The 23,070-nt window shown below is 51.9% G+C and overlaps 2 protein-coding genes across 5 annotated transcripts in view; one reads left to right on the forward strand and one right to left on the reverse strand.

Annotated features, from left to right (window-relative positions):
- The window catches only part of HDAC7 (histone deacetylase 7), a 40,131-nt gene extending 36,386 nt beyond the window's left edge, over nucleotides 1-3,745 (reverse strand). For 2 of the 4 annotated variants that reach the window (XM_050746860.1, XM_050746857.1), the window contains exon 1: nucleotides 1,245-1,453. In XM_050746860.1, the coding sequence (XP_050602817.1) occupies nucleotides 1,245-1,263 (19 nt within the window). In that variant the 5' untranslated portion in view covers nucleotides 1,264-1,453. Of the gene's footprint in view, nucleotides 1-1,244; nucleotides 1,454-1,949; nucleotides 1,970-3,345 lie in introns of those variants that run through there. The other 2 variants (XM_050746864.1, XM_050746863.1) reach the window with 2 other exon arrangements.
- The window catches only part of TMEM106C (transmembrane protein 106C), a 259,203-nt gene that overhangs the window by 103,607 nt on the left and 132,526 nt on the right, over nucleotides 1-23,070 (forward strand). The window lies entirely within an intron of this gene.

Raw genomic sequence — 23,070 nt, forward strand, 5'->3', positions numbered from 1 at the left:
GCAGGGACCTGAGTCACAGTCTCCTTCCAGCCCTATGGCTGAATAGGGGTCCTATGGAAGGTCCCACAGGTCCAGATGCAAGTCCAGGGAACAGGCTGAGAAGTCGATCTTGAGCTCCCAGCAGGGCCGCTGAGGGCCGATGCCCCATTCTCACCCTAGAAATCGGCAGGCAGAGCTGGGCCTCAGGCAGATGTTGCCTAGGAGAGTGGGCAGGGAGTGCTGGCAGCCAGACAGCCACTGTCCAGATGCAGGGGGAGGCCTTTGGGTGTGCAGGAGGACTTTGGGTGGCCTCCTCAGCCAGAGGGGATGAGGAGTGAGGAGCAGCCGTGGCTGGGGAGGTCAGACCCAAACAGGCAGCCACAGCGGGAAGCAATGGGGGTGGGGGCACTAGGTGGCCTGAGCGCCCCAAAGGGCTCTCTCCTAGCCCACAGGCCTAGAAACTCTGGTGGTGGGAACCCAGCTCATCCGCCAGATTTGCCGCCTGCTCTCACACTCCCCAACACCAACAGACCCCAGGCCTGGGGGGTGCACATCCTGTCCCCCACCCCTCACACAGCCTGTGGCACCCCCCTTCCCGCGCCGCTGCCGGCATTGACCTCCACAGCTCACTAGGGCACAGGTGTCTCTTCACCCTGATGGGTGAGCAAGGATGGGGGGCGATGCTCAGAGAAACCTCCCACTCAGAGACTCCTCCAAGGGACCTCTTTCCCCGCCGAAGGATCTGAGTAGGGCCCTGCCCGGCTCCACGGGATGGGGGCGCTGATGTCCAGCCCCACAAAGCCCAGCCCCAACTCAGTGGGTCCTGCCCTTTGCCCTCGCGCTTCCAAACCTTCCGCCCCGGAGCACCGCCCCCTCGCTGGGCCACCGCTGCCGTCCCTCCCTCCCCGGTTCCTCGGTTCGTCCTCCCCGGGAACAGGAGTGATGGGACGTGGGGCCCGCGCACCGGCGGCCGGGGCCTCCAACTCCCTCCCTCGGGCCTGTTGCTGCCCCGGGGCGGGCGGATGTGGGCGCCCCGCGGGAAGCCCGAGCCCTCTGGCCCCCGGAACCAGCCGCGACCCGGAGCCTGCCAGAGCCCCGCGGAGCCGGGCGGGACGGGCGCGGTCGGGGGGTGCACGCCGGGCTGGGCCCGCGGGGCCGGCTGGAGCCCGAGCCGGAGCCGGAGCCGGGGCCGGAGGCCGAGCCTGGGCGGGCGGCGCTGGGTGCCGAGCGCAGGGCGGGGCGGGGGGCGGCCGCCCTTTACTCACCAGCGCCGGGGCTGTGCATCCAGGGGCCGGGGCCCTCAGAGCGGGGGGCTCATGGCGGGGCGGGGGGCTGGGGCACCGGCCTCACATCCCCCCAGTCGCCGGAGGCTGCAGAGCGACTGTGAGACGGCGAGAGGAAGGGAGGGGGCCGAGAGGGGGAGGGCCCTGGCAGCCCGGCCGGCCGGGTAGGATGACAATGGAAGGAAATGCTTTATCTGAGTCTGAGAGCGGGCCAAGGGGGAGGGGAGGGAGGGGGCAGGCGCTCGCGGCCCTGGGACACACCACCCCGGCAGACGCTGCACCGGGCGGCGCACAGGCGGGCCGCAGACACCACGCGCGGCCGGATCGCGGCGGGGTGCGGCGCACGGCCAGAGAGGCAACGCTGAACCCGGAACGCCGGCCGCGGCCCCGAGCCCGAGCCGCCGCGAGGCGCTCCGTGCAGTGCACAATTCCCGGAAACCCAGCTACCTGGGCGCACGCACCCTCGCATACACAGCGTACATGAGCACGCATCCATGTTTACAAGGGGCAGAATCATTTACACAGCACACACTGGGGCTTCGGGGTGGACCCCCGTGCACACATTACATACCCGTACAGCCCACAAGCACGCGGGCACAGTGGGACACGCGTGGAGTCCCACGTCCCATACAAGGAATCCCAGACGAACACCCCCCACCACACACACACACACATAAGCACGCCTTCCTCAGGAAAGTTCCAGGATCTGATTTGAATCACTGCCCAGCCCTCCCCCACTGGCACCCCCCCACACACACACCATGCCTGCTGAGGGGAACGGAAGGGTCCAGCCTGTTCCTATTAAAAGAAAAAGGGTGTGGGGGTGGTGCAGATTTTGAAAGTTTTCTTTTTTTAAAGAAATTTCTCAAGGGATTTCCTTCCCTCCTCTCCTCTTCCTCTCTTCCTCCCATTCCTCTCCCTCCACAACCCCCCTCTTTCCCCCTCCCGGTCCCTATGAGTCAAACTTCAGCAATGTGCCCAGTGTCCCCCAGTGCATTACAGCGGATCACAGAAATGTTCCAGTCTGTGAGTCGGAATGCAGCCGCCTCCAGCCCTCCCTCAGCTAATAAACTCAGCTCAGGGCCGGCTTTAGGCAGTGGCCCTCCCTGCCTCTCCCTCCTCTTTTAGCTGGAGAGAAGGTCAGATTCAGGGGTCAGGGGTCGGGGTTAAGGACCTCGCCATTGTGCTTCCTGGGGTAGCTGGTCAACCATGTCTGCCTCCAGCAATCTGGAGCTGCTCCTAGGAAGAGGAGAGGTCCACCACGCAGGAACACTGGGCTCTCTGCAGCATGAGGCGCCGCCACTGCAAACCAAGGAGCAGCCTCCCCTGACCCCATCCTATCTCCCACAATCCTAAGAAACCCCAAGAATCCAGAGAAGGAGAAGTTGAGGCAGCCCCAGAGGTGGAGTCAGGTCTGATCGGAAGCAGGAGCCCACAGTGGCCTAGGAGGGCTTGGCCATGCTGGTCGTGAACTTCAAACCGTAGATTCTATTCTGTTCCCTCAGGCACAGCTCAGGACTCACTATCTGTTGCTACCAGCATATTCAGCATGGGACTTCTTACTTCATCCCCTTTCCTTGTCCCAGTTCTCCGTCGACAGGCAGATCCAACCCTTCTGCGCTTGTTAACTTATCCTCCCAAATGCCTTTCCTGGCATTCAAGCCCTACTACAACATGGCACCAGACTCCATACACATCCCTGCCCAGTGCCTCCTGGTACTTCGGGCTCAGTAGTGTTAGTCGCTATTATTACTATCATTATTTCCACCAGACTGGGCTGCTAGCTGCTTCCCATCATGTCCTCAAGCTTCCGCACTCCCTTGCCTTCGCTCATCATGCTCCCTCCAAAATAAATGTCCTCCCCAGCCCCTTTCTCCTTCTGTTGAAATCTTTCCAATCCTCAAGACCCACTCCCTATCTAGTGGGAGGGAGGGAGGGAGCGAGGAAGGGAGGTAAGGAAGGAAGGACTGGAAGAAAAAGAAAGTGACTGTACCACTTTCTCCAGGAGGCTTTCCCAGATTCCCATAGCCAAGAGGGATTCTTCCCTGAACTGTGTGGTCTTTATACATTGACCTTCACCCACCTAGTCTACTTGTATCAACTGCCTTCCTTCCAAGAGCATTCAAGAGTGGATATCCATGAGTCCAGCTACTGCCTTAGTCATGGGTGCATTTCTTGCAGTGTCTTGCACAGAATTCAAACTTGATGTGAGTTATTTGTCCAATTGGGACAGATGTTCATGACTCTTAAGAACCTTCTCCAGGCTGGGCGCGGTGGCTCAAGCCTGTAATCCCAGCACTTTGGGAGGCCAAGACGGGCAGATCACGAGGTCAGGAGATCGAGACCATCCTGGCTAACACGGTGAAACCCCGTCTCTACTAAAAAATACAAAAAACTAGCCCGGCGAGGTGGCAGGCGCCTGTAGTCCCAGCTACTCGGGAGGCTGAGGCAGGAGAATGGCGTAAACCCAGGAGGCAGAGCTTGCAGTGAGCTGAGATCCGGCTACTGCACTCCAGCCTGGGCGACAGAGCGAGACAGCTACAGTACACTCTTTCACCCCATAACTACCCATGCTGACTCTCCAAGACACATGCTGTTCCACCTTAGGTATGTCATCCGCAGCCCTCAATTCCAAGCCAGATCATCCTCCTTCCAAATGCCTCTTTGGTGTCCATAGACTCCTGAAAAACTACTTGGTTACTGCAGACCCCCAGCCACATGCCTGCTATCTCCCTTGTCTAGCTCCACAATTGCTCCCAACCCTCAACACACACATATCCGTAGCTCTTATGTAGCTATTTCTGTACTAAAGCCAGGCCCTTTTATGCTCATTTCTTCCATGTGCATTGTGCATGCATTTATTTGTGAGTCTTCTTTCTCTTTTTAACCTCATCACTGGGTTTTGAGTGATCTGAATAAAAAGGCTATCTCCCTGCCTGTCTGTCCACACACTGCCCAACATGTGGCTTTCTACACATACCAGGACTCACTGCCTCCAACATACAGTCAGAGAAAAAGACAGCATGTGCAACCTGCATCTGGGAAAGCTGGACTGTGTCTCTCCTTCCCCTGCCAGATTTACCTACCAGACCCCGCCTCATGGCAGAATCCTAAGCCAGTTTCTAAGTCACATGTCCCTTACCAGGATAAATTAGAAAGCCTCCAAGAACCTTAGAGACATGAGACAGAGAAATGCAAGCTACCTCTGTCTCCTGTAGCCTGGTTACTATGGGGAGCCTTTTTTTAAAAAAGCTCTTGAGTCCAGGCCTCTCATAGCTTGCTCAGCTGAACACCTAGCAGAAGAGACTGGCCCCAGAGGACCTGCCTTGGCTTCCTGAGCCTTCCCTAGAGTCTTTGGCCAGCACAAAGCCTGAAGGCACCCCTATCTGCTTCCCTCTGGGACTCTGGGCCTACTTGACCTTCTCTTTCTCCTTTTCCTCTCCTTCTTTCCTTAGTTAGCTACTGTTTACCATTCACTGCGTAGTAGTCCTTGCTATCCCCTGGACAAACATTAGATCATTTATTCTGAACAATAATTCTTGTTATGCTCATGAGTAAGCATGGCCTTTATGTTTAAGAAACCTGAGCAAAGTTGCACAACTAGTAAGTGACGGGGCCATTCATTCATTCAACAAATATTATTGGGTGCCTACTTTGTGCCAGGATTTAAAGCCCCAGAAAATTATCCAAACTTTCTGATACCCTCTGTTCCCAACCTTCTAGATTTGGAGGCCACAGCCACAATTCCTCCCCTAGCCTGCACTTCTCCTCACACACTTTCCACAAAGCCAACCAGAAAGTGCTCCTTCCCCAAGGCCTCAGTGAGATCTCAGTGGACACCCATTGTATTGGGTTAGTTTGGATCTTGCATTTCAGTTTCTGGATCTGGAATCAAATGCCAGTTCATAGGGTTTGGGACTTGCAGATTAGTAGGGGAGATTAGGTCCCCAACTCCAAATAAAGGGTTTAATGGGACCAGACATAAGAGATATAAGAAGTAGAGGAAGGAAAAAAGAAAGGAAAGAAGAAATGGAAAAAAAAGGAAGGAAGGGATAGCAAAGGAAAGGAAAGAGGGAAGGAAGGCCTGGAAGAAAAAGAAGGAAAGAAAGATAATTTAGGATTTATTGAGCATGTTCTACATATCACATGCTGTTCAAAGCCCTTTCACTTAAATCTCATTATTATCCCCATTGTTTCCATGAGCAAAGTAAAACTCAGAAAGACAAAATGATCTGCCCAAGGCCACAGAGCCAGTAAGTTACTTAATCCCAAGTATGTCTGATTCAGAGCCTGTACAATTTCATAGCAGGTCAAAACAATGAAGAAGCCATTGCCAGGGTCTCCTGTTCCAGTACAGCCTGCTTCCTTGAGGTCCCTATACATCTCATTCCAGATGCCAAGTTTCTGACCCCAACCATGTGGTCTCATCCCTGTTTCCCACCTTTACCTGTTGCACAGCACAGGCAGAATCAGAGGAACCATATAAGTATTCTGGGTAGGGTTGGGGGTGTGGCTTTGGGGTACAGGCAGGCAGTCCCCTATCCAGGATTTCACGATCTGAGGGAAGAGGTGCCAAATCCTTCTGGGCCAGAATTGGATGGCTAGATCAAGAAGAGGCTGCAGTGTGGCTATAAGTACCGGGGCCTCAGGTTGGGAGGGTAGATGACTGCGGGGACTGGGGCAGGTGAAGAGAACTAAGCTGGTCCCTTCCCCTTACCCCCATCTCCCTACAGAGTCAACAGAGGTGATGTGGTTTCCCCTGTGGTCTGTTGCCCTAGACACCTGCAGTTCTGAATATACACGTATATGTCTATGTGCCAACTATGTGGCAGGGGACACAAGGAGAAAGCACTGGGACAGGATGGGGAGGGGCAGGAAGCCAGACAGTCTCCTCAAGCCCAAGACAGAGAAGGTACCATGAATGAAAAGATGGCAACGGTCACCCCTTTGACTATGCCAGGTCCCCAGCCAGGAGCATCAGTAGAGAGCTAGAAAGGAGACATTGTGGGGATCAGGAGCCTGGGCTGGTAGTCAGGGAACTTGAGTTTTAGGCCCAGTTCTGCCATTAACTTCCTGGGTCACACCTTTCTAAGTCTCAGTTTCCTGCTTTGTAAATAGCAATATCTTGGCTACTTACCTCACAGGGCTGGCCTGAAATCAGATGAATAATACATAAAAAGATTTGTACCACTGTGAGTTTTAGAATTATTGTCCTGATGGCATAACAAATATTACAATTGCTTACTTTAGTTCCTGGATACACAACACACCCAGAGTGTAGAGATAAGAACATTAAAAACAAAAACAAAAACAAAGCCCCTGCCCTTCTATTGGTCACAGAGTGTTGAGGAAACAAAACAAACACATAAAATACTTGAAAGCCTCTTGCAACGCCAACTATTTTAAAAATCTCACTGTGTGATCTTGGCCAAGTTGCAACCACCCTGGTCCTCAGTTTTCTCATCTATCAAATGAGGGGGCTGCTTTAGATCATCTCTATTTGTTTTTCTGAGTCTAAAGCAGTTTTCTGATTCTGTTATTCCAAGTGTAAATGAGTGCATCGCAAAGAGGGAAGACTTGAGTACATCAGGGCAGAACATGGCCTCAATGAAGCTGGCAAGTGTCGGTCAAGCTGGGTTTTGAAAGAGCCCAGAGATGTGAATCAGAGTGGGGAGAGAAGAGGGGGTGACATTCCAGGTAGAGAGAATGGCATGTGCAAGGGCGAGGCAAGGAAGCAGAGGGTGGCAAACAGATTAGCCAGGCTCAGGAATGAGGTTGGCAGGATTGGAGGGGCCTGGGGAGGAAGTCGGGAAAGGAAGACTAGAAGGGGGCAGTCCCAGGGCTGAGTGGCTAAGATGTGAAAGTGGGGGAGGAATATGGGTGGGGAGAGACGCTCTCAGCCCGAGTTCGGTGCCAAAGCCTGTGGAGCCAAACTCCACCCAGGAGAGAGGGAAAGCAGGGTCCCCTTGCCAAGAGGCCCCACCCACCAGGGAAAGCCCTTCCCTCCCTACCCTCCTCTCCCAGCTTCACTCCCAACCCTGAGGTAAGCAAGGCCCCGCTTAGGCCAGAACCTTGTTCATGGCAGAAACACACAGATGGGCAGCCACCACATCCTTCTATAACAATAATGCCAGCAGCAAAATAATAATAATGATAATGATGAAATAAACTACCCATCGCCTGCTCTCTGATAAAACCCCTCAGCAGCAAAACCTCACGATGTACCCATTCCATTTACTAGAATATTTGCTCCCAAAAGCTGCAAGTGTTTTATAAGATTATCTAGTCTCCAGGATCCCCTAAACCTAACACTATATCAAAACCACATAGGTCGGGTGCAGTGGCTCTCGCCTATAATCCCAGTACTTTGAGAGGCCAAGGCAGGTGGATCATCTGAGGTCAGGAATTTGAGACCAGCATGGCCAGCATGGGGAAACCCCACCTCACCTAAAAATACAAAAATTAGCCAGGTGTGGTGGCACATGCCATTAATCTCAGTTACCCGGGAGGCCGAGGCAGGAGAATTGCTTGAACCCAGGGGGTCGAGGTTGCAGTGAGCTGAGATTGCGCCACTGCACTCCAGCCTGGGCGACAGAGCAAGACTGACTCAAAAAATAAATAAGTAAATAAAAACCACTTAAAAGAACCTGTGAAAAAAAAGATTCCTGAGTCCTATCCCAGACCCCATCAGACTCTTTGAGAAGGTTGGATAGTACCCAGGAACCTGCAGCACCACAGGTAATTCTAAAGTGTGGTTAAGTTTGGGACTCCCTGGTCTAATCCAAACCGTTCCTTTTACAGATGAGGAAACGGAGGACATGAGGAGGATGTAAATTGCCAGAGATGACATGGTTAATCAGGGCCAGGGCAGGCAGAGAACTCGGGCCCCCACGCTTCTAGGTCAGCGCTCCTTCCACAGCCCGCACTGCCCAGCCCGGAGATGCCTGTGCCAGCAGAGATTATGGTCAGGGAGGCAGCCACTGGGCCATATTCTAATCATGAGTGAGAAGAAATTTGTCTGAGTTGCAAAATGCCTTTCTGCAGCCAGCTCACCATTACTTGCTCCAGTGGGCCCCTGCAGGGGTACTGTGGTCCTCCCGCTGGCAGGCTTGAGCTTCGGCCTTGCCATATGCCCCAGCACAACCCTCCAGTTGCCCAGGGGCGATACTGGCTGGCAGACAGGATCCCACTTTACTACAAATCTCAATGCTTCCTATTTGGAGGCACGTACCTCTGACTCCAGAATCTCCAGGAGAGACCCCTGAGAAGGTCTTGGCCTGAGGACACTCACCTCTCTTTCCCCAGGAGTGTCTTTTAGGGTGGGTTTGGATTATGCGCCTGTGAATCAGGAGATTAGAGGCAAGAAAGAGAGCAATGAGCTGAGGGCGGCTAAGCTGGGAGGCGAGCAGGGGTGTCCTGGCTGAGACCCTGAAAAACTCCACCCGTGGCCGGGCGCAGTGGCTCACGCCTGTAATCCCAGCACTTTGGGAGGCCGAGGCGGGCGGATCACGAGGTCAGGAGATAGAGACCATCCTGGCTAACTCGGTGAAACCCTGTCTCTACTAAAAATACAAAAAAAAATTAGCTGGGCGTGGTGGCGGGCGCCTGTAGGCCCAGCTACTAGGGAGGCTGAGCCAGGAGAATGGTGTGAACCCGGGAGGCGGAGCTTGCAGTGAGCCGAGATCGTGCCACTGAACTCCAGCCTGGGTGACAGAGTGAGACTCCGTCTCAAAAAAAAAAAAAAGAAAAAGAAAAACTCCACCCGTGATCATCACCATTATACTCCTCTTCATCAACACACATTTGTTGAGCATCTACTCTGATGCGAGGCACCGTGTCAGGCTCTCAGGCACAGAGGCAAAAAAAAAAAAAAAAGCCACAGTGAGGAATTCATCACCTCCTGGGGGGCAGAATACAGTCTAAGAACAGAACCTGGAGTGGAGAAAACTGTTGGATGAGGGATTCGAATAACATATGCCACAAAGGAGAGGGTGGATTCAGAGTCACCAGAGTTCCAAGCAGGAAGAGACCTAATGGATCAATGTGGGTTGGGGAGATGGTTCTGCCCTCACCTGCTCTCCTCTGTGCTTGGGGTCTGAGGAAACCCAGAACAGTGATTCTAGAAGTCTGTCTCATCAGATCCCTCACTCCAGCTTGGCCTAAATGACTAGGGGTGGGAAGGCAGAGGAGGCAGAGACAATGTGCAGACATCTCCCTTGGGCAGGCCCTGAGTCCTGGGCTCCAGGGTTCCCTGCACTGAGCTTTCTCTCTCTCTCTCTTTTTTTTTTTTTTTTTTTTTTTTTTTAAGACAGAGTTTCGCTCTTGTTGCCCAAGCTGGAGTGCAATGATGCAATCTCGGCTCGCTGCAACCTCCGCCTCCTGGGTTCAAGCAATTCTCCTGCCTCAGCCTCCCAAGTTGCTGAGATTACAGGCACACACCACCACGCCTGGTTAATTTTTTGAATTTTTAGTAGAAACGGGGTTTCACCATGTTAGCCAGGCTGGTCTCGAACTCCTGACCTCAGGTGATCCACGTGCCACGGCCTCCCAAAGTGCTGGGATTACAGGCATGAGCCACCACGCCCGGCCCCCTGCACTGAGCTTTTAAGAGATCATTTAGGCCAGCACGGTGGCTCACACCTGTAAATCCAGCACTTTGGGAGGCTGAAGCGGGCAGATTACCTGAGGTCAGGAGTTCGAGACCAGCCTGGCCAACATGGCAAAACCCTGTCTTTACTAAAAACACAAAAATTAGCCAGGCGTGGTAGCGGGCGCCTGTAATCCCCGCTACTCGGGAGGCTGAGGCAGGAGAATGGCATGAACCCAGGAGGTGGAGGTTGCAGTGAGCTGAGATTGTGCCACTGCATTCCAGCCTGGGTGACAGAGCCAGACTCCACGTTAAAAAGAAAAAAAAAAAAAGAGAGATCATTTAGAAGCACCCAGAGGAGTGGACAGAGTGAGGAGGTGTTGTACTGTGGTTGCGAGCAAGGATTTGGTGTCAAGCTGCTTGGGCTGGAGCTTGTTGCTTCCCCACTGCTTGACCTTACGATATTATTTAACCTCGAGGAGTCTTGGTTTCCCATCTGCAGATTAGGGGATGAAGTGCCTGCTATATTAGGGTTGTTGCAAGGACTGATGAGATCGGGACATGAAATACTTAACTACAGTGCCTGACACACACTGGGCTGTTAGGGACAGAGCTCCAATGCTTACATCAGTAATAGAAGAAAGACAGTGTCCTGTCTCTTTTGTCTCCCTAAGCCTGTTTTCCTCTATAATTTGAGGTCTCAAAGTGAGTACTGAGCTGATTTATGCAAATGAATCCAATAGGGCCTATCACCCAAGCTGACCTTTCTAGGGTGTACAGCCAGGCTACAGAAATGGGAAAATAGGTGCAACTTTCCTGATCCTCCTGAGATCCTCAAGTGTTGTCTTGAAGTTGAGGGGAACCTGGACCAGGCTGCAGGGAATGCCACAGGGACTGCGGAAAGGGCCTGGCTTCCCCTCCCAAAACACTGCACATCTGGAGTGATCTGCCCATCTGGCTGCATCCCTGGGGCAATGGCCACAGCTGTTATTTGAGGGAGGAAACATCCAGCTCCTTAGCCAGTGCCTGGGGGTGGGGAGTGGGGGGGGGGGCTATAAATAACTAAGAGAACCAGGGGGCCAACGTTGACCTTTGGGGGGCAGGAGCTGGTGACTTCCCCCTCCTTGCTTGAGTCCAGAGCCAGAGTTTTAGCAAAACAGGAAGAGGCAGCAGCAGCTTCTGGGAAAGTGGGAGTGGCTCCCCTTCCCCCACTTGCCTGGGGCCTTCGGATCCCAGCCAGGACCTGGGAGAGGTGGAGTCATCTAGGCAAGAAGAGGGAGGGGCAGACCCACGCAGACTGGGCCCCAGCTTCAGTGCCCTCAAATGGCGCAGCCGGGGCACAGGAAAAGGAGAATGAGACAGAGAAGGGCAGCCCAATGGAGTATATCTGCCACCCTGGTCCCCTCCTGTTCCCTTCTGTTCTCCAGGAAGGATAGGCATTAGAAATGGAGCTCAAAATGTGCCTGTGACCCAGGTAGTGTACAGGGAGGTTCAAGGTCAAGTTGAGTACACCTCCATCTCTCATCCCCTCCCAGCCTGCGGGGAGCTGAGCCTGAGCCCAAGTGGGTAGGAGGGAGGGCTCTAGACGGGGGAAGGACACCTCTGGGCTTCTGGAAAGAGATCCAGGACCTGGCCCAGGTGGAATGATAGAAAAATCTTCCAATGAACTATCAAGGCGAGGCAATCCAAAGGTCTGGGTGGTGGTCCTGGGTGAGTGCTTTTCCAGAAAAATGAGGCATCTACAGGGACAAGCTCAGGAGAGCTAAGCTTCAGTCCAGAGACCCTCATAAAGTCAAAGACTGAAGGAATTATCCAGGAAATGTTGCCTGGCTTTGCTTTGCCTGAGTGAGGCTGGCCACCGAGAATCTGTCCTTCGGTGTCTGGAGACATCTGGTTGGAGCTCTGGCTGGCCCACACCTCTAGTAGGGTCTGTACCTGTGTCTGTCATGGACTGCCCTTGTCTCCTGAGCCTGGAGCCCCACATTTCACCTGCTGGGAGGGTCTAGATCAGCGCTGTCCAATGGAAACAGAATGTGAGCCACATATGTAACTTATTTTCTATTAGCCACATCAAAAAAAGGAAAAATAAACAGGTGAAATTCATTTTAGTAGTATATTTACATAACCTAATAGAGTAAATCCAAAACATTATTTTGATATGCAATCAAAATAAAAAATTACTAATGAAACCTTTTACTTTTTTTTTTCCATACTCAGTGTTTGAAAGCCAGTGTATATTTTATACTTACAGCACATTTCAATTCTGACTGGCCACATTTCAAGTGCTCAGTAGTCACATGTGGCCACTGGCTACTGTATGAACAGCACAAGTTTAGACTTACAGCTTCACCTCTTCTGCATCCCTTCCAGTCTCTTGTTGGAGAAGAGGCTCAAGAGGTGAAGGAAAACGCTGGTGAGGTCAGTGTAAAGGGTTAATTTGCTCTAGGAGGGTGACCACTCACTTTGGCTTTCAAGCATCTGTCTCTAGACCTGGATCAGTTCTAGTGTCCAGGCAGGCAAGGAAATTGAGGCATGGAGCAGCATCTTCCCTGACAACTGGCCTTTTCCTGCCCTTCCCAGCGCTCTTTCTCTGAGCAGAAGGTTGATAGAATCCGATTGCCTCTTCAGGCTCATTAGCCTCCACCTTCCTCTTTCCTCTCCCAAAAGCGACTCCAAACCCAAAGGTATTTGAGTAGCTGAGTTAGGGAATATGGGAGGAGAAGCAAATTTGGAGGACAATGCAGAATGGAGCTTTGCACAGGTGGAGTTTGAGGTGCTGGTGGGATGAACAAGGGGGGCTGTTGAGTGGACAGTTGGTATCTGGAGCTCAGGGAAGAATTTGGAGGTCATCAGTGAGAGATGAAATTGTAAGAGTGAATGACATCACAAGAGCAGGGGAGAAGAGAGGAGAGAAGGGGAGGGCAGGGAAGATGGCTAAATACAGAAACGTGAGAAAACAAAGTTTTCTCGGATGGGCGAGGAGTGGAAGCTGGAGGAGGTCAGGAACAGTCACAGATTTCAGTGAAGCAAGAGGAAGTACATTGGAATCCCAAGTGGAGAAGAATGTCAAGAAGGAGAGACTCACACTTGGTTGCAGTTGACAATGCTTTAAAATCATTCCTTTTTTTTTTTTTTTTTTTTTGAGATGAAGTCGTGCTCTGTCACCCAGGCTGGAGTGCAGTGGTGTGATCTCGGCTCACTGCAACCTCCACCTCCCGGGTTCAAGTGATTCTCCTGCCTCAGCCTCCTGAGTAGCTGGGATTACAGGCACCAGCCACCAGGCCTGGCTAATTTTTACATTTTTAGTAGAGACAAGGTTTTACCATGTTGGCCAGGCTGGTCTGACCACAGGCAATCTGCCTGCCTCGGCCTCCCAAAGTGCTGGGATTACAGGTGTGAGCCACCGCACCTGGCCCTAAAATCATTCTTTCTTTTTTTTTTTTTTTTTTTTTTTTTTGAGGCGGAGTCTCGCTCTGTCGCCCAGGCTGGAGTGCAGTGGCCGGATCTCAGCTCACTGCAAGCTCCGCCTCCCGGGTTCACGCCATTCTCCTGCCTCAGCCTCCCGAGTAGCTGGGACTACAGGCGCCCGCCACCTCGCCCGGCTAGATTTTTGTATTTTTTAGTAGAGACGGGGTTTCACCGTGTTAGCCAGGATGGTCTCGATCTCCTGACCTCGTGATCCACCCGTCTCGGCCTCCCAAAGTGCTGGGATTACAGGCTTGAGCCACCGCGCCCGGCCCCTAAAATCATTCTTAAAAAGAGAGCTCACACAAACTGTTAAGAAGCACTAGAACAGTGGAGACTAAAGTTCAAAGCCCAGAAACAGACTCTTCTGGAACAGAGGAAACACAACTCACAAGTAAAGGTAGGGTTATGTTTAACCTGATTGTCATCAAAGTAATGCCAATTAAAATGAGACAAAGGTAGGTGCCTTTTTGAAACATTAGCGAGAGCTCGGTGAAGTGTGTGTGCTGTCGGTAATGGCGTAACCTCTTTTGAAATCAGTTTGGCAATATATAGTAAGAGCTATAACGTGCTGTTACCCTTTGGCTCAATAACCCCACCCAGTATATCCTAAACTAGATTTCTATAGCCACAATTGGGGGAGGAGGAGGAGCAGAATATGTACCTAATGATGTCCCCCATCACACTGCTTATAATATAGAAAATTAGAGACAATTTGAACACTATGATTGGAAAATTGTGGAGGTAAATTATGATATTATATCTCCACTTAATAGAAAACTATGAAACTGTTAAGAAGATGTTTATATGCAACCTAGCATCACAAGAGAACATAGATTGGTGCATACCCTATGACTGCAACTGTATTAAAAAACATATACGCATGGAGGAGAAGGTGAAGAGGAAGTATGTGCCATAGGTAATGATTATGTAGCGTAGAATGGGTATATATGGTTTTGGTCTCATTTAATGAGTCTTAACATTGTGGAGAGTGGGAATGAGGGTTGACCAGAAGCTGAGATTTGGGTCTCAGCTATAGGGAAGGACCTGACAACCTTCCAGAGGCCATGAATGTGTTTATCTGGCAACTTAATGGACTGAGCTCCGACCGCAAGGCAGGTGCGGTCACTGTGGGTATCAGCTTAGCACTCTCCTGATAGGAAAAAGCCCACCATGAGGGACGATGGCCAGGTGCTCACCACGGATTCCCTCCCGTGCATGGGAAGCTCCTGGAGCCCCATAGTCTCCTCTACTATTGTTGGGGAGCAGGCCGTGGCAGGCGCCTGTGGGGACAGCCCCCAGAGGACAGGGCCAGCTGCAGGAGGAACAGAGCATCTGCAGTAGTGGCCACAGTGAGGTGAGGAGCTCAGCGGGTGTGAGGGCCTCTCTGCTCTGGGGTGGGGGTTGGTGGGCTGTGGTCGGCCACCTGCTGCTTCACATCACCCCGAAGGGGACATGAGATGCAGGGGCCATCACCTCCACGGCGCCCCCAGGAACTCTACCCAGGCCCCCACCTACAGTGCCATTGGGCCTCCTGCTCCTCCCCCCTCCACTCTCTTCCCACAACAACACACTGGGGCCTTGAAATAACACATCTTTCTTTACGCCATCATTTCCACAGAATTTGCCTATGATTCATTTGTTGTCAAGAGGTATTAAAACCTCCAGCTCCCAGGCACCCTGGTCTTTGTACCCCTCCCTCCTAGGTCCCACCACTCCCCTTTCCACGGTGTCCTGCCCAGCTCTTACCCTGTCTTCCTGAGCCCCAGCATCCCAAACTCAGCGCCACCTCACACACCCCCACCCCCACCCCTCTCCTCCTCACTTGACCCCTTGGGGAACAGTGGGAAGGGGCTAGGGCAGGTCCAGATGGCACCCACCCACCTCCCCAGCCCAGCTCCACCAGAGGAATGCCCTGCTGGGAAGGCCTCTAGCCTTAGGACTTGGAGAAGAAGCCCTGGAAAGGGAAGAAAACTCTCTTTGCCTAAAAACAGGAGGCGGTGGAACCTTCAGACCCAGAAGCTGCCCCTTTCTGTGACTCCCCAACCCCCTCACTTGGGGAGGCTGGATTTTCCTCATACCTCCAGACCTGGTCCCTGGGTCCCTCCCCATCACTGTTTCTGACTAGGCACAGGGGTATAGAGTTTCCACTGTGTGTGTGTGTGTGTGTGTGTGTGTGTGTGTGTGTGTGTGTCGGGGAGTAGGAAAAGCTGTCTTCTCACACCCTCATTACCCAGTAAGGCTTTGGGGTTCCCCTCCCGGGCCCTCCCCAGGGCTGTGTAGGTGTGTCAGGGAGCTAGAAGGTGGGGGTGGCAGGAGAGGAAGAGGGTGAGGAGCGAGGGGGCTGGGGGGCTGTTGGGAGCTGGGCTGGGGTGAGGGGAGCTGCTGTGGTCGGGTTATCTGATGTGATGAGCCAGGTGTGCAGCTTCGAGGCTCTGGGGGTGGGGGAAGAGCAGCCTGAGAGAGAAGTAGAAACGGCAGAAGCAGCCTGGAGCCAGCGAGGTAGACAGGAAAGACAGAGGTGGGAGAAGAGAGCCTTAGTGAACCCAGGAAGGCCTCTCCCCAGAGGAGGAGCGCTTTTCTCCTCAAGCTCTGGAGGCAACACCAGAGCAGGCAGACAGGTGGGCAGGGGGGTGTCCCCTGCCTCTGCCATGGCCTAACTTTGCCAGCTCCCCAGCTCCCAGGGAACCAGGCAGCCTCCCCTCAACACTGCAGAGCTGATGGGCTCGAAGGTCCAGCCTTATCCCTGAATCAGAGCAGTTGGAGACAGTTGAGGCTCTATAATCTCGGTTGGGGGTTAACGGGTGGAGGAGGCTTTGCAGGAGGAGATAATGGGGCGGACCTCAGGTCCTCCGCACTACCCACCAGCACACCACCGTGGAGCTGGGGGAGTGAGCGGGGTTGTCGGCACCACGGGCCAGGCCAGGGGTGTGTCTGCCATCCTTGGAGCTGGGTTGGGGGCCAACCTGGCCTTTCACAGAGGGGTCTACCTGTGAGTCCTCGCTTCTACCCTGTCTATCCCTGACTTGGAATGTGTTGGAGGAGCTGCTTGTAAGGAAGATAATATCAGGTCAGAGGTTATCTCTTTAGAGGAGAGGGTCCCCAGAGGATGATGAAAATTACAGTAATAAAGTTACAGTAATAAAATTACATTTACCGAGCACCAAACTCCATGCCAAGCGCAATTGTAAATACTACATAGTAGCTCAGGTGGTCTTCACAACACCTAGGAAGTAAGTACCATTACTCTCTTTGCTTTACAGAAGAGAGACGAATAGCCAGCAGTCCCACAGCGACTCAGGGGAGTGCCAGGGTTCAAGTCCGGCTCCTGCTAGATGCCACTTCTGCTGCTCTTCACTGCTGCCCTAGACAAGGCCGGGCCCTGCGGCGTGCTGCAAGCCTTCCTTCCGTTATCTTTACCAGCTCTACACTGTCATTCACAGATGAGAAAGCCAAGGCTCGGAGAGCTCACACATTTCCCCCAAGGTTACACAGTCAGTAAGAGACACTATCAGGATTCTGATGACCTGCTCTTAAAGTTCATCTCTTATTCACTCCTTGCCTCCCTCAAGGTTGAGGAGTGGGGTGGAGAGGAGACCAGGAGAGCAACTGAGCTCCATCTGCCTCCGTGGCCCCCGCAGCCCAGAGCTCTGCCAGCAGTGGTAGGAGGAGTGTGGTTAGTATTTGCTGATGAATGAACAACCGAAGGACAAAATAATGAACTGTCATCTTCCAAGACAAAGGATTGCAGAAGCCACTGATATCCTGCCCACCGCCCTCCCCATCCACTCCTCTACCACCTCCAGTCCTTCCTGTGAACACAGCAGAGGCAGGAGCCCCTTGGGGTGGGGTCCCTATCAGGGAGGAAGTGCAGCTGGCTTCTCCCCCACCCCCGTTATCACTTCTCCCCCATCCCTACTTTATCACCCAGGGCCTCCACAATCCCCTCCCTGTCCCTCTCCGGGGGCTCCTGGGTAGGAGAGGGAAAGCCATGGAAATCAGTGGGGCTGGGGGAAGCGGAGGAAGCAGAAAGTATACCAGGAGCATTTCCCCGACACATTTAACCTGGGGCTCACAGTCCTTGCCAGGCTGGGCCAGTGGCGTAGAGGACCAAGCCCTTTCTGATAGGGCGCTTGATCTATCTGGCTGGCCTAGTAGGCAAATGGGGAAATGGTAGTCAGGAGCTGACAAAGTTGGGGCACCTGCCCTCACTTCAGCCCTAGCCCCATGCCGGCTGCCACAGATGTTCACAGGTGTCTGCAGGATTGTTTTGTTTTTGTTGTTTTTTGAGATAGGCTCTCGCTCTATTGCCCAGGCTGGAGTGCAGTGGTGCGATCGTGGCTCGTTGCAGCCTCAACCTCCCGGGCTTAGGCAGTCCTCCCACCTTGGCCCCCCAGGTAGCTAGGACTACAGGCACACGCCACCAGGCCCAGCTAATTTATTTTTAACATTTGTTTGTAGAGATGCTGTCTCTCTATGTTGCCCAGGCCGGTCTTGAACTCCTGGCCTCAAGTAATCCTCCTGCCCCGGCCTCCCAAAGTGTTGGGATTACAGGCATGAGCCACCATGCCCAGCTAGGATTTGGGATAGGCTCGGGGTGGCACGGGCCTTTCCAGAGACCCAGTACGCTTCTGAATGCAAGTGAAGAGTGCAGTGGGGAGGCCCTACGTAGCTAAATAAGGGCTGTCAACCAGGCTATGTATGAATTTTCCATTCACCACCAAGATCTGGATGTCTAAGGGGAGCTCTGCCCACTACCCCCAGGAGCTCATGGGAGCTTCTTCCTGCCTTCCTCCTCTCAGCAACCAGTATCCAGGAGGTCATGCCTTCCTTTCCAGAGTCCAGCTCAAACAATTTGCAGAACAATCTAGCTTGAAATTTGATACTTGATCCACCCCTCCGTGCATCCCCTAGATCAAATAACCCTGGATCTGTGACCCTTGGCTCAGATCTGTCTAATTCTTAGAGTCTGTTCAGACTTGGAGTGAGGCTGTTGAGTCCTGAGGAATGAGGGGCTGTGGCAGCATTGACAAGTTCCCCACATTCCTGTGGTACCTGAGTCTTTCCAATGCCTCCCCTCACCTAAGGCTCAATCTCTCATTACCCACCCGCTTCCCTACCTTATCAGTGAGGTCTTGAACAACTGAACCAAAGAGCTTCTGGTTCATGCGCTAATGTTAACCTGCAAGAGGACACAGTCTTTGGCTCTGTCTCAGTCAACTCTGAATATGGTAAGCAGACCTAGGTTTTGGAAGATGCAAGAGCAGGAGGGATGGTCAGAATACTGTATGACAAAATGAGGATTCAAAACATTCGAGTAAGCCAATATGGGAGAATCAAATCAGATAAATATAAAGAGGGATAAATGCTACATTCTGCATTTAGTCAAAACAAATTGGTGGCCAGGCACGGTGGCTCACACCTGTAACCCCAGCACTTTGAGAGGCCAAGACTTGGGAGGAAGGGAGGGGGGATTGCTTTACGTCACGAGTTCAGCACTAACCAAGGCAACATAGAGGGACCTCATCTTTACAAAACACAAAAAAATTAGCTGAGTGTGCCGGTGGTCCCAGCTGCTCAGGAGGCTGAGACGAGAGGATTGCTTGAGCCCAGGAGTTTGAGGCTGCAGTGAGCTATGATCATGCACTCTGGCCTAGGCCACAGAGGGACCATCTCTCTCTCTTTCTCTCTCTCTCTGTCTCACACACGCGCGCGTGCACGCACACACTCAGCCAAGTACAGAATGAGGGGGATGTGGCAGACACTTTAGGGAGAGGAGTTAGTATGAAGTTTCTGAAGCCACATGGAATTAACTTCACAGGTTCTGAAGTTCAAATGAAGGTGTTTAAATTTGCATAAGTCTATTTGCATTTCATTTTCTAGCAGGGACATTATTAGCCTTTTTGACTCTCATTTTCTCACAAGTGTACAGTGGAGTTTTCCGGAGGCTTCTTGACACATGATATCATAACCAGTTGAATGCAGAAGCCACTATGAGAATCTGGCTGCCTTCTATTAAATCAGACATTAAAGAGATTTGCAAAACTGTGAAACAATACTGTCTTGTCATTAAATTAGTTTCACTTTGGAAAGTGGTTATTTTAAAGAAAAAATGTGTTATTTATCCTAACTTTTAATAGATTCATTATTGCCACATTTAAAGAATACACTTTAAAAGTTTCTGTTTTAATTTCTAATGGTACATATTGATGGATCTAACCCACATACACAAAAGTCCTTTGGGGTCCTTATTTTTAAGAGAGTAAAAGGATGCCAGGACCAAAATGCTTGAGAAACCGGTCTAGAGGCAGGCCATAGAGGTGCACATTCAGAGAACAGTACATACCCGGACACGGTGGTGGGTTGAGTTTCAATGTCTGGAACAAAGACAAATGACACTGAAGAGATCATGGTGGGGTTCATACCTCATCAGAGAAGCAGGGTTCCAACAAACACCGGGATAAATGAATCGATCAAACCCGGTTCTTGAAACTTGTCTTGATTCCCTTTTCTCTGGGTATAAGCCAACCCTTGCCAGAGAACACTGACATTAATTATAGGTCAGTAAATACGCATGTGGTGAAGTCCAGGTGTTGGCGATTGTTGAAGGAGTGACATTGACAAAGAAAGAACATGACTGAAAGAAGCTGGGGACAGTAGTCACTAGAGTTCCATGTACTTCAGATTTATAGTCCTACCTTCCCACCTCTTTCCCACACTTTTCTCCCCAAGCAGCATTCGTTTGGGGCCAATTTGGTTTATTAAGTGGCACACCTGCCCCCTGGTGGCCAGGTGGTACAATGACACCTTCTCTCCATTCCGGTAGATAGCATGGAGCAGGAGTCCCTAGCACCAGAAGCTGAGATCCGGAAGGGCCCCCAAAAATCAGCCTGGAGTAAGTCTAGAGGGCTGGTCAGGGATTGGAGGTCGGAATGTGGGAGCAATGTCACCTCCTTGATAAAAATTTATTTGGCCATCTCAGCAACCCAATAGTGATGCTGGCCAACATTTATGATTGGTAACTATGTGCCAGGTACTATTATAAATGCTTTACACAGATTATATCACAACAGCAGCAAATCTATGAGGTAGGTACTATTATTGTTACCATTTTGTGGATGAAGAAACTGAGGCTCAAAAACATTAAATAACTTGCCCAGGGTCATACAAGCAGCAAATGGCAGAGCCAGACCTGGGAGACAGCAGTTTACTTGTTAACTGTTACTTGTAACTTGTTAACACTTTGCAGCTTCCACTTGGCATACCTTGCACTCATCTGTCTGTAGGGCTATCTTCTCCCACTGCACAGTGTCTTTCTTGGGGGCAGCGAGTGTCTCGTTCATCACCGTATCCCCAGCACTGGGCTCGGTGGTGTGTTTGGTTAGAAACATTGGAAGGACTACACAACTTGGGTGGACCTCAGAGGGAATCTGCAGCCTCGCTCACTCTCAGCACGGACTATGCTCAGAGGCCCTGGGCACAAGATCTTGACCCTGGGAGGCCCTTGGCTGAGGTGTGAGAGGGTCAGATACTCTCTGTGGCCTGGGAGGAGAAGCCAGAGAGCAAGTCCCTGACCCCATGTCGCTGGCATGAGGAGAGGTAAGCACCACCAGGTGCCCTCAGTAGCAGAGACTCAGCGCCTTGCTGAATCTCAGTCACAGCATGGAGATAGAGAAAGGGTGGAAGGGGGTGTGATTGGGGCTTTGGGGGCGGGGAGGCCAGGCAAGTCGCTCAAAGCTATCCCCGTAGGGCAGTAGCACCACCTAGTGGTGAAGCTCAAGATGATTTAGGAAAAATACCCGGCTAATCCATAGCTGAGGGGAGGCTGGGAATCCCCTCCTTTGGAGAGCGCACTTTCCTTGGATGGAGCCACAGGAAAGGACCTGGAACTCTTCCAGCGTCTCCCCAAGCCAGAGCAGCTCACTCCAGAAGTGCTCACCAGGTTGTACAAAATGTGAAGAAAATACCTTCTATGGACACGTCCTATGGGCCCCAGGCTGAAAAGGGCCACCCAGCTGAGGTCAGGTCAATGAAATCACACCCTCTTCAGGGAACGGCCTGCATCTAACGACTATCTGGTGCAGGAATATAGAAGTGTCTCCCCCGCTTCATCTTGGGGCTATCCAAAGGGCCATCCCAGCTTCAGAGATCCCCACATGGGTTGATTGAGACCTTCACTGAGACTGCGTTGCAGCCCAACTTCTCCCACTGCTGATTCTACTTCTTTCCCTTCCACCAGGGCTGATAATCCTGAGATCGCTCCCCAACAAACTCCCTGCACTTCAACCTGCATTTCAGGATCTACGTCCCTGGAATCCAGCTTGTAACACCATCCCGTATATCATATATGACATGCGTGCGTACAGAGATTCGGAGCAGCTGTCTGGAGCAGCGAGCTCTCAGATTCCCCCTACCAGCCACAGGCTCCACACCCTGCTGTGCTTCTGGGTCTCGAGCAACACACGCTCCCCAGCAGCCTCACGGGCTCCCTGCCCACAATGAGGACTAGTTGCTTATAGGATGTCAGCATGATGAGCCATCTCCTTGGCCACGCTGGAGGTGTCAGACAGCATCCATCCTTCTTGTCATCTGCAGAGGCCATGGGGTAGGCAGACTGACCCACACTGCACAGGCAGCCTGCAAGGAGCGTGGTAGAAGCTGGGGAAATTGAAGGGCTCTGGCTACTCCTAGCATGCCCTGTTTGCTTGCTCCAGAGCTAAAGGAATCAATACTTCCTAGCACACCAGTGACTTATTTATACCACATGATGCTTTGAGTCTATCAACCCCACGGTCTGTGCAGTGTTTTTGCTTTATGTCTCTTTTAAGGAGCAGACTCGTTCACACTACCCCAGGTGTGGCACAGCCATTGTAAGGGGAGGATGTTCCCTATAGAGCTTCCATATGATGTCAGGTTAGTGGCCATTCTGCCCAACAGATCAAGAGAAGCACATTAGGCCAGCATCCTCATGGAGTCATTCACAATTTGTACCAGATAAGAATGCATTGTATAGACCAGTGCTGCCCCATAGACTATTCTGTGATGATGAAAATGTCATGCCTGTAATCCCAGCACTTTGGGAGGCCGAGGCGGGCAGATCACTTGAGGTCAGGAGTTCAAGACCAGCCTGGACAACATGGTGAAACCCCGTCTCTACTAAAAATACAAAAATTAGCCAGGCGTGGTGGCAGGTGCCTGTAATCCTACATACTCTGCAGGCTGAGGCAGGAGAATGGTTTAAACCTGGAGGCAGAGGTTGCAGTGAGCCGAGATTGTGCCACTGCACTCTAGCCTGGGTGACAGAGCAAGACTCTGTCAAGAAAGCAAGAAAGCAAGAAAGCAAAGAAAGCAAGAAAGCAAGAAAGCAAGAAAGCAAGAAAGAAAGAAAGAAAGAAGGAAAGAAAGAAAGAAAATGTTGTGTATTTGCACTGTCTGTTACAGTAACCCTGAGGTTATCAAACACTGGAACTGCATCTTGTGCGGCTGAGAAGCTAGATGTTTACCTTTATTTCATTTAAATACTCACGTGTGGCCAGTGGCTACTTGATTGAACAGTGTAGGCATAGAACCAAAGCTTGGAATGTGAAAACTTAAAATCACTTGATCCTAATTATGCAATCTTCCTGGGGTATGTTCCTCTTGGTTTACTGGAAAAGTTCATTATAACACAGCCCTGGAAATGTTGTGTTCTTCTAGGTCAGCTATAAAAATGCTACATAAGATCCTCCTAACAGTGTATCAGACTCCATTCTCCAC

The sequence above is a fragment of the Macaca thibetana genome, chromosome 11, assembly GCF_024542745.1.
Source record: "Macaca thibetana thibetana isolate TM-01 chromosome 11, ASM2454274v1, whole genome shotgun sequence".
Taxonomy (NCBI): domain Eukaryota; kingdom Metazoa; phylum Chordata; class Mammalia; order Primates; family Cercopithecidae; genus Macaca; species Macaca thibetana.